A 16,800-nucleotide genomic window follows, 5' to 3' on the forward strand; every position below is an offset into this window, starting at 1 on the left:
TATTTTTATTTTGGCCACCAAACCCAACTTAGACCCAATACTTGATGGATGTTGGTCCAACAGTGGCCCAACATTCGATAAAAATTGACCCGACTTTGACCCGACATTCGACATTTTTTCAGTCTGACGGAATTTTGCGGGGTTTTTCGTGTTTCGAGTTAAGCTACTCATTCGAGTGACAATCTATTCAATTGACAAGGATTCGCTTCTCATTTGATAGGTGCTCTGATTGAATGAAATCGTTTTGAACATAACTAGAAGAAAAAATGACTGAACAGATTGGTTGGTTAGTGTTCAAATGAATGAATTGAATTTTTGCAACACTGACTCTAGGTATGCAACAATTCATACATCTGCAAAGCTAACGAGGGTATAAAACTTCGGGCAAAAATTTATAATCGGCTGTTAGCCAGCGTGCCGTGAAGTACCGTGCAGAAATTGTGCGATAATTATGCTCCATAATTTACGATTCATTAAATTTTCACCATTTTAGCTTCCTAAATCAAACACGGTTGACTCATAACGAAAGCGTAAATTTACCCTATTTTCTTGTTCTATCTCTTCCTTGGATCGAAAAAACACAGGTCCCAACGCCGGCAAACCAAGTGCCAGTGCTAGTGATAGCATCGACGAGCTGCTCTTGAGGCCACTTCAGGCTCTTTCGTTGGAGCTCTATTTCGGTGGCGGGAGTGGCCAGGCCAGTGGAAATTTCGTTAGTGCTTCGAATGGTAGTGACGAGCAGTGGCGCCGATCGACGGTGGTGGTCAAACGTGTGGCAGAGTTGGTGCAGGGTTTCGGGCGCCGAAAGTTTAACAACAATCCAGTGGACGTCGCTCGGCAACGGGATGCCTGGAAGCAGGTATTGAAATTTTTATTCCTGCTTCGAGCGATCGGACCGGAATCGATGCCGAACGACAACCAAGTACAGACCAGTTCGGCGAAAGCGGGTGCATCGCCGGGCGGAAAGAGTGCAGAACGTTCGAAAGAGGTAAGTTGTGTGGAAGAATAATGCTCATACACGTGCGAACAGTGGCCCTATTTAGTATTCGTACAGGACGCTGGATCAGTTCAAATATCAAGATTATTTTTACAGGTACCTCTACAGTTTGAATTTTTATTCATTACAATGAATGACGAGATAGCTAGCACTTAAATGGTTTAAAATTTCATATCATATCACAGCAATTCTCAATGGATCTAAAAAAACAAATGTCGAAATTTTAGGGAGCGTCCATGAATTACTACTACATACTACTTACTTTCAGTCCTGAGCATCCATGGAGGTGCAGAGGGCCGAACTGAAAGATCTCCATCCTGGGTGATTGCCCGCCATCGCCTTGACCTGTGGCCAGGTCAAATTTCTGTCGACTTGATTGATTTCGTTGTTGAGGCTGCGCCGCCATGAGTCTCTGGGTCTGCCTCTGCTACGATGTCCTGCGTTGGAGATCCAATTGTGAGGCCACCATGTATGAATTATTTACCTCAGGCATCTATTGATTAAGACCTGCAGCCGTGGAGTGTTCTCCACTGATACACACCAGGTTTCACTGGCATGTAGCAGCACAGATTTCACGTTTGAGTTGAAAAGTCGGATTTTGGTGCGTCGACCATACATTTCTCAAATTCGGAAAAGCAGCCCTCGCCTTCTTGATCCGTGCACCTATGTCGATCTTGGTGCCGCCATCGGCTGCCATTTGACTACCAAGATATTGGAAACTTTTAACATTCTTCACTGATTGCCCAGCTACCGTAAAACTGGAAGGGTTGACCGTGTTTACATCCAACGGTTTGGTCTTGTTGGCGTTGATGGTAAGACATGCCACAGAGGAGCGATCGGCAAGATCATCGAGCTTGTTCTGCATATCAGAGCGCCGTTGAGCTAGGAGAGCAACGTCATCAGCCAGTTCGAAGTCATTTAGGCACTCCATGGTAATGGGCTGCCACATTAACCCACGATTTGGTTCACGATCAATCGCACCTACCAGGCCTCACTCCAGCAACGACCGGATGGGATCGGACAAAACACCGTTGTGCAGTACTCTGCACGAAAATGCCCTGCACTGTGCTTCAATGAGGCCGATCATTTTCTCAGGAACACCCTTGCGCCTGAGGGCTTCCCACATGTTTTCGTGATTAACCCGTTTCGGTCCTAGTTGGGAATTTAATTTCAAAAAATCACTGTGACTTCATTTTCCAACCGATTTTTACGAAATTTTGTTCGAAGATCGCGCTACATCTCTAGTTGTATGGAAAAATATTAAAATGGTATTTTGGTCCTTGGGGTCTGAGTTATTGAAGGGGTTATATGGGTCAAATCGAGTCAAAAATGGACCAACTTCCTTTTAACCACTGATTACTTGTAAAAAACACATGCAATATGATTGCAAACATGTTCAATAATCTTTTTATTATTACAGACGCATAGTTTGAGTAAATTGGGATTGTCTGGTTTTGGTTCCGGATGTTCCGGGTCGCGTTTGGGGTGCGTTCGGAGGACACTTCTCAAACGTTCCCTACACATGACATTTTGTCTCGCATAATACTAAAAACAGGCTTATCATGATTCATTCTTCATAATTTTGTATACTAAGTATATTGAAGGAATATTCAAAGGTTTTTTGACATACTGGCCGCCATCCCGGATGTTCCGGGAACCTGGAAGCACCCGGGAAGTGGCCATTTTCCAAATTGTTATGAAACATGGATTGCGACACATCAATCTTCATAATTTTGCAAAACAAGTGTGCTAGAGTAGAATTCAGAGGTTTTTGGACATATTGGCCACCATTCCGGATGTTCCGAGAACCTGGGACCATCCGGAGAAGTGGCCATTTTCCAAACAGTTATGAAACATGGCTTGCGACATATCAATCTTCATGTTTTTGCAAAACAAGTATGTTAGAGGAGAATTTAGACGTTTTTGGGCATATTGGCCACAATTCCGGATGTTACGGGAACTTGGAACCACCTGGGGAAGTGGCCATTTTCCAAACAATTATGAAACATGGCTTGCGATATATCAATCTTCATGATTTTGCAAAATAAGTATGCTAGAGGAGAGTTCAGACGTTTTTGGACATACTGGCTACGATCTCGGATAATCCGGGAACATGGAACCACCCGTGGAAGTGGAACCACCTGGGGAAGTGGCCATTTTCCAAACAATTATGAAACATGGCTTACGACATATCAATCTTCATTATTTTGGAAAATGGCCACTTCCCCGGGTGGTTCGAGGTTCCCGGAACATCCGGAATTGTGACCAATATGTCCAAAAATCTATAAATTCTCCTCTAACATACTTGTTTTGCAAAATCATGAAGATTGACATGTCGCAAGCCTTGTTTCATAACTGTTTGAGAAATGGCCACTTCCTCGGGTGGTTCCAGGTTCCCTTACCTTACCTTACCGGTCAGGCTAAGGCCGGGGTGGCCTCTGCTGTACATAGTAGCCGCCTCCATTCCACTCGGTCCATGGATGTGTGTCTCCAGTTCCGCACACTGCGTAGGGTCCGCAGATCGTCCTCCACTTGGTCGACCCACCTAGCTCGCTGCGCTCCACGTCTTCTTGTATCGGTCGGATGACTCTCGAGAACCATTTTAGTCGGGTTGCTATCCGACATCCTGATGACGTGACTCGCCCACCGTAGCCTCCCGATTTTCGCGGTATGGACGATGGTTGGTTCTCCCAGCAGCTGATGCAGCTCGTGGTTCATTCGCCTTCTCCAAGTCCCGTCTTCCATCTGCACTCCGCCGTAGATGGTACGCAACACATTCCGTTCGAAAACTCCAAGGGCGCGTTGGTCCTCTGCACGTAGGGTCCATGTTTCGTGCCCATAGAGGACAACCGGTCTAATCAACGTTTTGTAGATGGTTAACTTCGTGTTACGGCGAACTTTATTCGATCGTAGAGTTCTGCGGAGTCCAAAGTAGGCACGATTTCCTGCCACAATGCGCCTCTGAATTTCTCTGCTGGTGTCGTTGTCGTCGGTCACCAGTGAGCCCAAGTACACGAATTCTTCAACCGCCTCGATTTCATCACCGTCGATATGAATTCGGGGTGGCGGGCGCGGTGATTCCTCCCTGGAGCCCTTTGCCATCATGTACTTTGTCTTCGACACATTAATGACTAATCCGATTCGCCTGGCTTCACTCTTTAGTCGGATGTACGTTTCCGCCATCGTCTCAAATTTACGATCAATAATATCAATATCACCAGCGAAACCAAGCAGCTGAATGAACTTCGTGAAAATCATTCAACTCGTGTTTATCCCCGCACTCCTAATTACACCCTCTAAAGCAATATTGAACAACAAGCACGAAAGACCATCACCTTGCCGTTACCCTCTGCGAGATTCGAAGGGACTCGAGAGTGTCCCTGATACTCGAACTACGCACATCACTCGATCCATCGTCGCCTTGATCAAAGGATCAAAGTATCAGTTTATCCGGGAATCCGGATTCTGTTCTCGATCGATTGTATCATACGCCGATTTGAAATCGATGAACAAGCGATGTGTGGGCACGTTGTATTCGCGGCATTTCTGCAACACCTGGCGGATGGCGAACATCTGGTCCGTTGTAGCGCGTTCACCCATAAATCCAGCCTGATATTGCCCCACGAACTCTCTTGCAATCGGTGATAGACGGCGGCATAAAATTTGAGATAGTATTTTGTAGGCAGCGCTCAGTAGTGTGATCGCGCGGTAGTTCCCGCAATCCAACTTGTCGCCCTTTTTGTAGATGGGACACACGATACCTTCCATCCATTCCTCCGGTAATACTTCCTCCTCCCAAATCTTGGTAATGACCCAGTGTAGTGCTCTCACCAGTGCTTCTCCACCGTATTTTAGAAGCTCGCTTGGTAGTTGATCTGATCCAGCGGCTTTGTTGTTTTTCAACCGGCTAACCTCCTCCTCAATCTCTTGAAGGTCAGGGGCCGGAAGTCTTTCGTCCTGTGCACATACTCCTAGATCTGTTACCACGCCACCTTCGATACTTGCAACGTCGCCATTGAGGTGCTCATCGTAATCCCGGAACATCCGGAATGGTGACCAATTTGTCCAAAAACCTCTAAATTCTCCTCTAACATACTTGTTTTGCAAAATCATGAAGATTGATATGTCGCAAGCCATGTTTCATAACAATTTGGAAAATGCCCACTTCCCCGGGTGGTTCCAGGCTCCCGGAACATCCGGAATTATGGCCAATATGTACAAAAACCTCTAAATTCTCATCTAACATACTTGTTTTGCAAAATCATGAAGATTGATATGTCGCATGCCTTGTTTCATAACAATTTGGAAAATGGCCACTTCCCCGGGTGGTTCCAGGTTCCCGAAACATCCGGAGTTATGGCCAATATGTCCAAAAATCTCTAAATTCTCCTCTAACATACTTGTTTTGCAAAATCATGAAGATTGATATGTCGCATGCCTTGTTTCATAATTGTTTGGAAAATGACCACTTCCCCAGATGGTTCCAGGTCCCTGGAACATCCGGAATGGCGGCCAATATGTCCAAAAACTTCTAAATTCTCCTCTGCCTTACTTGTTTTGCAAAATCATGAAGATTGACATGTCGCAAGCCTTAGTTCATAACTGTTTGAGAAATGGCCACTTCCTCGGGTGGTTCCAGGTTCCCGGAACATACGGAATTGTGGCCAATGTGTCCAAAAACCTCTAAATTCTCCTCTAACATACTTCATTTGCAAAATCATGAAGATTGATATGTCGCAAGCCATGTTTCATAATTTTTTGGAAAATGGCCACTTCCCCGGGTGGTCGCAGGTTCCCGGAACATCCGGGATGGTGGCCAATATGTCCAAAAACCTCTGAATTCTATTCTAGCACACTTGTTTTGCAAAATTATGAAGATTGATGTGTCGCAATCCATGTTTCATAACAATCTGGAAAATGACCACTTCCCGGGTGGTTCCAGGTTCCCGGAATATTCGAGATGGCGGCCAATATGTCTAAAAACCTCTGAATTCTACTCTAACATACTTGTTTGGCAAAAACATGAAGATTGATATGTCACAAGCCATGTTTCATGACTGTTTGGAAAATGGCCATTTCCCCGGATGGTCCCAGGTTCCCGGAACATCCGGGATGGCAGCCAGTATGTCCAAAAACCTCTAAATTCTCCTCTGCCTTACTTGTTTTGCAAAATCATGAAGATTGATATGTCGCAAGCTATGTTTCATAACTGTTTGGAAAATGGCCACTTCCCCGGGTGGTCGCAGGTTCCCGGAACATCCGGGATGATGGCCAATATGTCCAAAAACCTCTGAATTCTACTCTAGCACACTTGTTTTGCAAAATTATGAAGATTGATGTGTCGCAATCCATGTTTCATAACAATTTGGAAAATGACCACTTCCCGGGTGGTTCCAGGTTCCCGGAACATCCGGGATGGCGGCCAATATGTCTAAAAACCTCTGAATTCTACTCTAACATACTTGTTTGGCAAGAACATGAAGATTGATATGTCGCAAGCCATGTTTCATAACTGTTTGCAAAATGGCCATTTCCCCGGATGGTCCCAGGTTCAGTATGTCAAAAAAACCTCTGAATATTCCTTCAATATACTTAGTATACAAAATTATGAAGAATGAATCATGACAAGCTTGTTTTTAGAATTATGCGACACAAAATGTCATGTGTAGGGAACGTTTGAGAAGTGTCCTCCGAACGCACCCCAAACGCGACCCGGAACATCCGGAACCAAAACCAGACAATCCCAATTTACTCAAACTATGCGTCTGTAATAATAAAAAGATTATTGAACATGTTTGCAATCATATTGCATGTGTTTTTTACAAGTAATCAGTGGTTAAAAGGAAGTTGGTCCATTTTTGACCCGATTTGACCCATATAACCCCTTCAATAACTCAGACCCCAAGGACCAAAATAACATTTTAATATTTTTCCATACAACTAGAGATGTAGCGCGATCTTCGTACAAAATTTCGTAAAAATCGGTTGGAAAATGCAGTCACAGTGATTTTTTGAAATTAAATTCCCAACTAGGACCGAAACGGGTTAAGACGATCGAAAGCTTTTTGTAATCATTGATTTGCTCCAGAATAATAGGGAGTGTGACAATATGGTCCTCACAGGATCGTCCGGCACGGAATCCTGCGCACTGCCAGCGGAGAATTGCGTCAATCTTCTACTGTATCCGGTTAAGGATCACTTTGCAAAGGACTTTGAGAACGATACACAGTAACATGATGCTCCGCCAATTATCGCATACAGTCAGGTCACCCTTTTTCGGTACCTTTACTTAGACGCCTTGCATCCATTCGGCCGGAAATGTCGTTGTTTCCCATATGTTGCAGAATGATTGATGCAGCAGTTGAGCGGATATTACGGGGTCAGCTTTGAGCATCTCAGCTGATATGCGAATGTGTCCTGGGGCCCTGTTTGATTTCATGCTACGGGGGATGGCTGTTTCTGTCTCTTGCTCTGATAGAGCTTCGATGTTGACACGGGTAATGCGTCCAACCCTTGGCGAATCATGCTGAGTTGTTGATGGCGTGGGCGACACTTGAAACAGGTTTCCAAAGTGCTAGAACCAGCGTTTCAACTAGTCAGCCGGGTCGGTCAGTAACTGTCCAGACTTGTCTTTCACGGGCATCGTAGCATTCATCTTATCCCCACTAAGGCGACGTGAAACATCGTAGAGGAGACGGATGTCGCCGGTGTTTGCGGCTTTCTCGCCTTCGCACATTGGTCGGGCTCCATACAAAGGGGCGGCCAAAACTCCCAAAAAACGAATTTGATATTTTTAAACTTAATTTTATCTTATAACAAAGTTGATGTATTGTAGTTTTATGATTCTTAATTCAAAGCATACCAGCTTTTATATTTCAATGACATTTTCACTGCCAAAGTGGCCTATGTCACAAAATTGAAAAATGAACCACTCGAAAAAAGTAAAATATTAATATTTTGAGAATGTAATATATGTTTTATGTTATCCAGCATATGAAAGCTTGTTGTTGAACAGTTTGAATGCATGTATGGTGCAAAATTAATATGTCACAAAACATTTCAAATTTTCATATATTGTATCCTACGAATTTTGATAATTTTTAAGTTAAAAAACGATTCGTGTCGTCACGTGTCGCCGCAATTTCGAATAGTACATCTTAAACATCATGCCTAGGGCTGCATAAAAACGTTTAAATATTTTGCAGAAATTTGCTGGTTTTCAAATTAGAGTTGTTTAAAAAAGTCATGTTTTTTCATATATTTTACGTTATTTTTCCATTTTTGACTGAAATAAAATTTATCTTCCCACATTTTTTACACGTTTTGAACAAACTTGATTGAATTTGATCGAAAGTTGATCATTTAATTCAATTCAAATTGATTTTCTAACAAAATATCTAAAAAAATATGGGGTTTACTGAATTATACAATTTTTTAAATTATTGAGGTTACGTAATTTTTGAATACCCCTTTTAAAACACTAAAAATACTATATAACATATCTAGACAACCTATAACTTTGATTAAACACATAAAAAGAGTTTTGGCCGAACTTTACTCCCGTCTACATGAGCGTTTCACTTCCTTCCCGAGAGCAGAAAAGCGCTGACGGGCTACTGCTTTGGCTCCTCGTGTTTTCGCTCGCTCTATTTTGGCGCTCCTTCGCTCCTCTATCATCCTCCAGGTATCATTCCAATGCTTTCTCCGGGTGCGCAGCTCACCCAAAATAATTCTCGCCGATGGCGATTAAGGCGCTCCATTGATCTTCTACGCTTCCACCTGCTGGAATATCCGCATCACGGTTCTCTAGCTTCACGACAAAGGACCTTGTCACCATAGCGTCTTCCAGTCGGCGTGTGTTGAACCGGCGCCCGATTTTCTCCTGTTGTCGATGGATCCTAGAAATGCGCAGCCGAAACTCGCGGATTAGGAGATGATTATCGGACGCTACGTTTGTTCCGCACATCAAAAAGGCTCCGTCTACATTTTCAGCTGATGCACATGTGGTCGATTTGATTTTCCGTGACGCCATCACGGGAAAACCATGTCACTTTGTGCACTCGTCGATGAGGAAAGAGCGATCCCCCCAATCACCATGTCATTGTTGCCACAAAACTCTGCAAACAGCTCTCCGTTTTCGCTCATTTCTCCGAGACCATAGCGTCCCATGAGGTGCTCATCGTCCATGTTTCCGGAATCAACCTTCGCGTTGAAGTCACCCATGAGGATCTTGATATCACCTTGCAGAATCTTGTCTTGCAATTCGGCAGCATCGGTTGGTACGTAACTAGAGATAGACAAAACCAAGACAAAACAGTTTTTTAAGGGAATCATTCTCTATTGAACAATTCATTAAAAAGAACTAGTTCTTGTGAACCGTTCTCCGTTCATTAGTTTTTTTTATCGTTATTTTGTGAATCTAATGTAGACTTAGTACTTAGCTAATCATACTACCAGCTCTACTAATCAAGTCAAGTTATTTCACGTGATAACAAAAACTATTTTATAATCTGCAAATACAATTCCGCAAAAATCATTTAATTGTTTCTCATTTGCCGTTCTCCGACCAGCTGGATGTCACCAGAGATCTGCATTGCGACATTAAAGACGCGGACACCGTCTTCAGCCAGAGGCTGCACAGACTGAATGAAACTTAACACTAGACAAGGGACACACGGAGCATGCACCAGTGGATACGGAGAAGAAACTATTCTCACGAAAAGTTTCATCGCCCGGAGCGGGAATCGAACCCTCACCCCATAGCATGGTGCGATTAGAAGCTTGGTGACCCTAACCGCACGGCTACGAGGCTCCACGACATGGCTTGGCAGATCCTTTACCCTCTCAGAAACTAAACGTCGTTCTTTGGAAAAGCTGAATAAATTGTTCCGGGGGCATTCAGTTTTCATGTTTTTGAGAGAACGGAGAACTATCGTTCTTTTCAAACTAACAACAGTTCAGTCATTCTTTCCTAAGAACTAAGTACTAGGAACTTGGGCTGCAAAACGGTGAGTCGATAAAGAGAGCGTCCGCATAGCTCTGATCCTCACAAGTTCCTACCTCATACTTTCACGGGTCAAGCGATGACAAAGACCGCCAGCCAAGAGTTGTGTGTTTAGCTGGTAGTGCAGCCTGGGCGCTGTTGTCCTTCTGACTTCAGTTAGATTGAGGAGGTACGACCCGAGCGTTTGTTCACCAAGGAGGTGCGACTCAAACAGCGTCTGTTCTGGTATCCAGCGGCTGAGTAAGAAATGCTGCATCACGCCCAGCTAGATCCAAGTGGTAGCCCCATCAGCGTGGTCGTCCCAGTGTGGTTGGGACGTTAAACAGAACTGGAACGATGGCCCTCCGGCGAGACAGGAGTGTTGGCGTAGGCCCAATAAGCCACCGGCAAAAATCCCCATTAAGAATAACATAGGAGAAAATACGACTCGATACAACCGGCAAAGACCCACGAGACGAAATAAGGACTACGAGTGGAAACTTGGAACATGGAATTGCAAGTCACTTGGTTTCGGAGAATATGACCGGATAATCTACGTCCCTGCAACTTCGACATCGTGGCGTTGCAGGAACTTTATTGGACTGGACAGAAAGTGTGGAAAGGCGGGTATCGAGCGGCTACCTTCTACTAAAGCTGTGGCACCACCAATGAACTGGGAACAGGACTTATAGGCACGTTATAGACAGGCGCGAAACAGGCAGAACTCGGTCTTCCGGATGAAGAAGCGCCAGCAAGAAAAACGAGATCGTGTGGCAATGGAAGAGCTGTACCGCGCTAAGGACACACGAAAGTTCTACGAGAAGCTGAACCGCTCGCGCATAAGCTTTGTGTCACAAGCCGACATATGCCGAGATAATCACGGGAATATTCTCATGAGCAAACGTGAGGTGCTCGAGAGGGTGGCGGCAACATTACGATGAGCATCTCAAGGTGACGTTGCAAGTACCGAAGGTGGCGTGGTAACAGATCCAGGAGTATGTGCACAGGACGAAAGACTTCCGGCCCCTGACCTCCAAGAGATTGAGGAGGATGTTTGCCGGTTGAAAATCAACAAAGCCGCTGGAGCAGATCAATTACCAAGCGAGCTTCTGAAATACGGTGGAGAAGCACTGGTGAGAGCACTACACTGGATTATTACCATGATTTGTGAGGAGGAAGTATTACCGGAGGAATGGATGGAAGGTATCGTGTGTTCTATCTACAAAATGACAAGTTGGATTGCGTGAACTACCGCGCGATCACACTACTGAGCGCTGCCTACAAATTTTATGCCACCGTTCATCACCGACTGCAAGAGAGTCCGTGGGGCAATATCAGGCTTTCATGGGTGAACGCGCTACAACTACAACAGACCAGATGTTCGCCATCCGCCAGGTGTTGCAGAAATGCCGCGAATATAACGTGCCCACACATTACTTGTTCATCGATTTCAAATCGGCGTATGATACAATCGATCGAGAACAGCTATGGCAAATTATGGACAAATACGGATTCACGTTTATCAGTGATACGTTTGATAAAGGCGACGATGGATCGAGTGATATGCGTAGTTCGAGTATCAGGGACACTCTCGAGTATTTCTTAAGAGGGTGTAATTAGGAGAGCGGGGATCCACTGTAAAATCACTGCCCTACTATCTACCTAACATGCAAGATAAAGAATAAAACATCTATCTAAAACAAAAAATATCATTATTTGACCTCAGGCCTTACTTTTCCAATCGCCTGGCGATTAAACCGGGTTCGGACATTACTGTATTACAAACTTGAAAGTAGGTAATGAAATTGTTTCCATGACCTGATTAAAACAAATATGACATCTCTTACTTTATGTTGCTTAAAGTAATTTCAGATACATCATTTGTCTGAAAGCTAAAACCCTGTGCGAATGCGACTTCTAATCACTGTTTGTAAGCACAAAAGCTGGGAGCCTTTCAGTCAGTGCATAGTTTCGAGTTTTTGGGACAGTGAAAGGAACCATAGCGAAGAGCTAATGCTAATGGAGTACCACCCCTACCCTTCAGCATAGCTGTGAAGAGGTTTACTTTCAGGACGGTACTAGCTGATGGAATTTAATGTTGTTGATGTTATTGTTGTTGGCGACTGGAACAGAATCTGAGGAGGGTTGGAATAACTCGAAGTGCAGTGGACTATAGATTCTCGATATAATTAGACGCAATGAATACTTGTACTGGTACATGTAAGCCGATAGCTCAGATTAATTGGGAATTTATGCTGGTATTTATTTCATGCATGCGATGGATATTTGATTTGCAGTGAGTTTGAATCTAAATTCCGACATGTATTTTAAAATATTAAATTTAATAATTAAAGTGCTGAATTTTATCAATTCAATTCAAACGATAACCAAATGGTAACATTTCTTTTTCATTAAAGCATTCAACCATTGCGGATAGCTCCCATAAAACATTAATATGAGTAGTTGGTCCGAATTGCCAAGAAAAAGATGAAAAAGAAAGAGGGCACATAACCCATAGCGTTATGAAATGTCTCAAAAAGCATCATCATCTGACTGATGCATCACAAATTTAGTTCAAAATGAAGATAAATTTGTTTAACACTCTCCAAGTGTGGAAGCTATTTATACAGGAAACGTTTGACTTGCTCTCCGAAGTGAAGCAAGCAAAATAGCAAGCGCAAATATGGATGTACCATTCCATGGCACTACGTAGCCACAATCGATGGATGTTGCAGTTTCGCTCGATGTTGAGAAAAAAAAATATCCGGTGTACGTGTAACACTGTGTTCGATGGGAAACTTTATGCCGAGTCTTAGATAATTAAAACATAGATATGCAACTTCAGGGAGAAGCTGGCAACAAAACAGCAGCGCCTAACTAGAAGCAACGGCAAATGGGTGAACTAGTGTTCATCTAGTGTCCCTGCGCATTTCCCACAGAAAAAAAAACACTCGAACAGAACATAGCATGCCAATAACTGTCAATCGCAAATACATTTTTTGTTTCATGTGGTTGCAACAGAATCACACCGTTCTTATGGGGAAATGGTGAGATTACTATTTGAAGAAATCGCCCGGGGGCATCTACAGTTTGCCAGCGTGATTCCATCTCTGCCATACGGGGGGAGCCTCACTTTAACGCCCAAACGCCTATTATTTGCCGGCCCTGCGTGGGTCGGCGGCACACCGAACGGTATCACTACTGCCGTTTCTGTTGCCGCGCTTGTCCAACAATCGAGCACCTATCTTGCGGCCGCGACTCCTCGTACCATCTAGTCTTGTTACAGATGACAGGTGGCAGAATCAGAAACAAGCACCTCAGCACTTCGGTCGGTTTGCTCTATCTTGCTACTGTACCTCATCACCACACAATCCGAACCACCACCACCAATCCCATTGATCGGATATTGTAAGTCGTCAGCCATTATTATCCTTCAATCAATTTGATAGGTTTTCACGATCCTTAAATGTCTCCGCGCCGAACGCCTTGAAACCGGAAGCCAAAATTTCCAGACCATGTCATCCAATAGGGCACTGCATTGTTTTGATTTTGTATGGGATTTTGACGTTTCTTGGCCTTGTTGTTTGCAAATTTTCTGTAAGAGTGAAAGAGAAGGAGATAATTTGATGCAGTGCCCTATAGGCTGTCTACAATAAATGAAAAAGCAATCATTGTGCGCTGGTTACCCAAGGTTACCCATAACAATCATAAATGCGCCCGCCACAAATGCTCAGCGTAGGCTAGTGCGCAGGGTGACTAAGATGAAAAATGCGCACTTCATTTCAACTGTATGACATTCAGTTCACCCGTTGACTGATAGATGGCACAGCCATCGTTGTTGCAGCCTGAATACAAGCACTGATGGGCAAGTGGGAAATCTATGTATTAATTATCTATGGCCGAGTGCATCGAGAAGCGACACTTGCTAGGGTTGAGAGTGCTTGAAAATGCGGGAAATGGCAGTTTGGGATCATTCGTAGCTGCTTAGGGCATGTTTTACACGCATTTAAAATGTGGTTTGCAATTGGGGCAATTTTCGAAACTTCTGTTTTATCTTTATCGCTGTTTCTTGCTTTTTCTATTATTATGTATAAACTCAGCCACAATGAGTTTCAATAGATGTTTTTATGTTATCTGATTCCTGAAATTTCATTAAAATCATCGATTATTATTGATGACAAGATTTGACTGTTGATAAGTGTCGTGGAACATCATTTATAATGGTATACATTATATCAATGTCAGTACATAATAATTAACGATGCACCGGTTCAGGTCACTCACTTCATTAATTGCAGGGATAATCATTTCTCATTACGTACACCTCTGTTTGATGGTTTATGCTCAAGTGAAATATCGTTTTTCGTTCTGATTTTATTGTTCATTTTATTTCAGAAACAATGTTGACAGCTTTGAATGCAAATTGATTATCATAATTGTTCAGTGACTCCTACATTCGCACCTCATCCTATCCTGAGAATCCTACCCTACTAACAAATACTCCTACCCAAGGCAACTGTGCAGATGTCCTAAAGTATACGCTCTCGAGAAGCAACGGTTATCGAACTAACATGACTTCTGCTTCTCGATGATGGTTAAGACGGGAGTTTTCTGAGAGGTGTAAGGGGTCTTTCATTGAGGGTTTCTACACTGATAGACAGCTTGCGGTAATGACGAGCACACAAATGTTTTCAAATTTACCATGGAAAAACGTGATCATCGACCAACAAACGCTTCTTGTGTGCGTTTTGTTTCCTCACTTATCAACCGGTTCGATAGCTGAGTGGTAGCGTGCGAGCCTGGTGATTTCAAGGTTCTTGGTTCGAATCCGGCTGCCAACAGACACTTTTTTTAATTGTAAATCGGGTCCATGGTAGAATTGAAAACATAAATCTGTTGAGATGAAACGAAAATCAGTCTGCACAAATCAAGTGGCGTTGTGCATTTAAGTTGACCCTCAGAATAGTAATTTCAACTGCAAGCCGCCTTTCAGTGTAAGGTTTTAGTGCAGCGGGGCTTTAGGTTATTTAATAAGGTTTCAGATGAGTTTCATGAAAGTTTTGGAGAAGTTGTAGGGAGGCTACTGAGGCTACAGAAGAGTTTCAAGGGTATTCAGAATGGTTTCAGGAAGAGTTTCAGGGAGCTTCAGGGGGCAATTGAGGGGCCCAGAATCAAAGGGGTGTAAGTGACCATTTTGTCGATTTTTAGCTGAGCATATCAAAAAATGATGATTTTATATGAGATGAAAAATTGGCGAAAAACATTAATCCTCATTTACTCGAAAGTATGTTTTGTCACTTACACCCCTTTGCTTCTAACCCCCTTAATTCAGAGGGTATCCGGGACATTGGGGGACTTTTTGGGGAGTTTCAAAAGGGATGTGAGAGAAGTTTCAGCGTACTTTCAGGTGGATTTCAAGAGATACTCAGGGGCTTCAGAAAGGATAATTCGAGAGAGGGAGGGTTTAGAGGGGCCAAATTTGGGTTTCAGTCAGATTCAGGGTATTTCGAAAGGTTCAGCAGAGTTTGGGAGGTTTTCAGGAGCGCTTCTGAGTAATTTCAAAGTAAAGGCTGCTTATACATAATACTGCGTGAAATCACTTGACGTGTCGGTGGATTTTATGATTTTTTGTGAACTATATATTTTTTGTAATCTATAAAAGTAGTTTTACGAGGATTGCCCCCATAACATACTCGGTGTAATTCATAGATGGAGTTTCTGGAATAATCTTCATAAGAAGTTCCTAAAATTATCATCAGATGTAGGAATTACTGCCAGGAATTCCTGAAGGAATCTGCGAAGATACATCAGCGTTCAAAGTTGTGAATCGTATTTCATATTTTCGATGAAACTCGCAGGCATTACTAGGCAGAGAAATTGCTCTTCTTTCCGATAATGTCGGTGGATTGCGTGGGACAATAGGATATGATCCCACACCTATGGAAAAGGTTTTGTTTGAAAAAGCAATTGTGCCCTTTTGAAATGTTGGTGTCCATTTGTATAAGCCTATGTGAGTACAAACCATATTCGTAATACATACTGCGAGAGACCAGTAGCTGCGCTCGTAGATTCAGTGATCCATACTCAGGGTAGTTTTGATGGGCAGCCTATTTATTGCACCCATAAACAAATAGAAACGCTCCATAGAAAATCAAAAAGCGCTTCATAAAGAATGAACATATGTTCCATGAAAATGTACAATGTTACCCATAAATAATTAAAAACGTTCCATACGTTATACAAAATGTACCGGTAAAACATAAAATTTTCTCATTAAAAACTAAAAATTGCACCAATAAATAGTACTGAAATGCTCCATAATATAATACAAACGCTCCATAGAAAAATGCAAATGCTGCATAAAAAAAAATTGTACCAATAGAAAATTGAATATTGCTCCATAGAAAAATAAAATTGCACCATAAAAAAATTAAATTGCACCATAGAAAATAGATAAATGCTCCATAAGTATTATCAAACTGCACCATAGAAAATATGAATAGCTCCATGAAAAATTAAAAATCCTCCATAGATAGCATATTCTCATAATTTAATTCGACAGGGCTAAATTGCTTTACATTGCACTGCTTTAGTGGTGCAAATGTTTAAAGTTATGGAGAATTTTCATTTTTTATGGAGCAAAATGTATTTTATGTGGTGCAGATTGTTGTATCTCGCACCGGCAGCAGCGCAAACGCTGTTCAGCCACGTCCCAGCAGCGTGTGAATTGTTCCATTCAAACACGCTGCGCAATGTATGGATCAACTCATCAGCCCGACGATACGGTGGGCACCGTACGTGCAGCATCAAGCGCACTGCG

General features: G+C 43.0%; 1 protein-coding gene across 6 annotated transcripts in view; it reads left to right on the plus strand.

Moving 5' to 3' along the window:
• Positions 1–16,800, plus strand: part of LOC109422466 (uncharacterized) — a 355,145-nt gene that overhangs the window by 114,186 nt on the left and 224,159 nt on the right. For all 6 annotated transcript variants that reach the window (XM_062852222.1, XM_029879793.2, XM_062852225.1 and 3 more), the window contains exon 3: positions 585–988. In XM_062852222.1, the coding sequence (XP_062708206.1) occupies positions 585–988 (404 nt within the window). The remainder of the gene's footprint in view (positions 1–584; positions 989–16,800) is intronic.

The sequence above is a fragment of the Aedes albopictus genome, chromosome 2, assembly GCF_035046485.1.
Source record: "Aedes albopictus strain Foshan chromosome 2, AalbF5, whole genome shotgun sequence".
Lineage (NCBI taxonomy): Eukaryota > Metazoa > Arthropoda > Insecta > Diptera > Culicidae > Aedes > Aedes albopictus.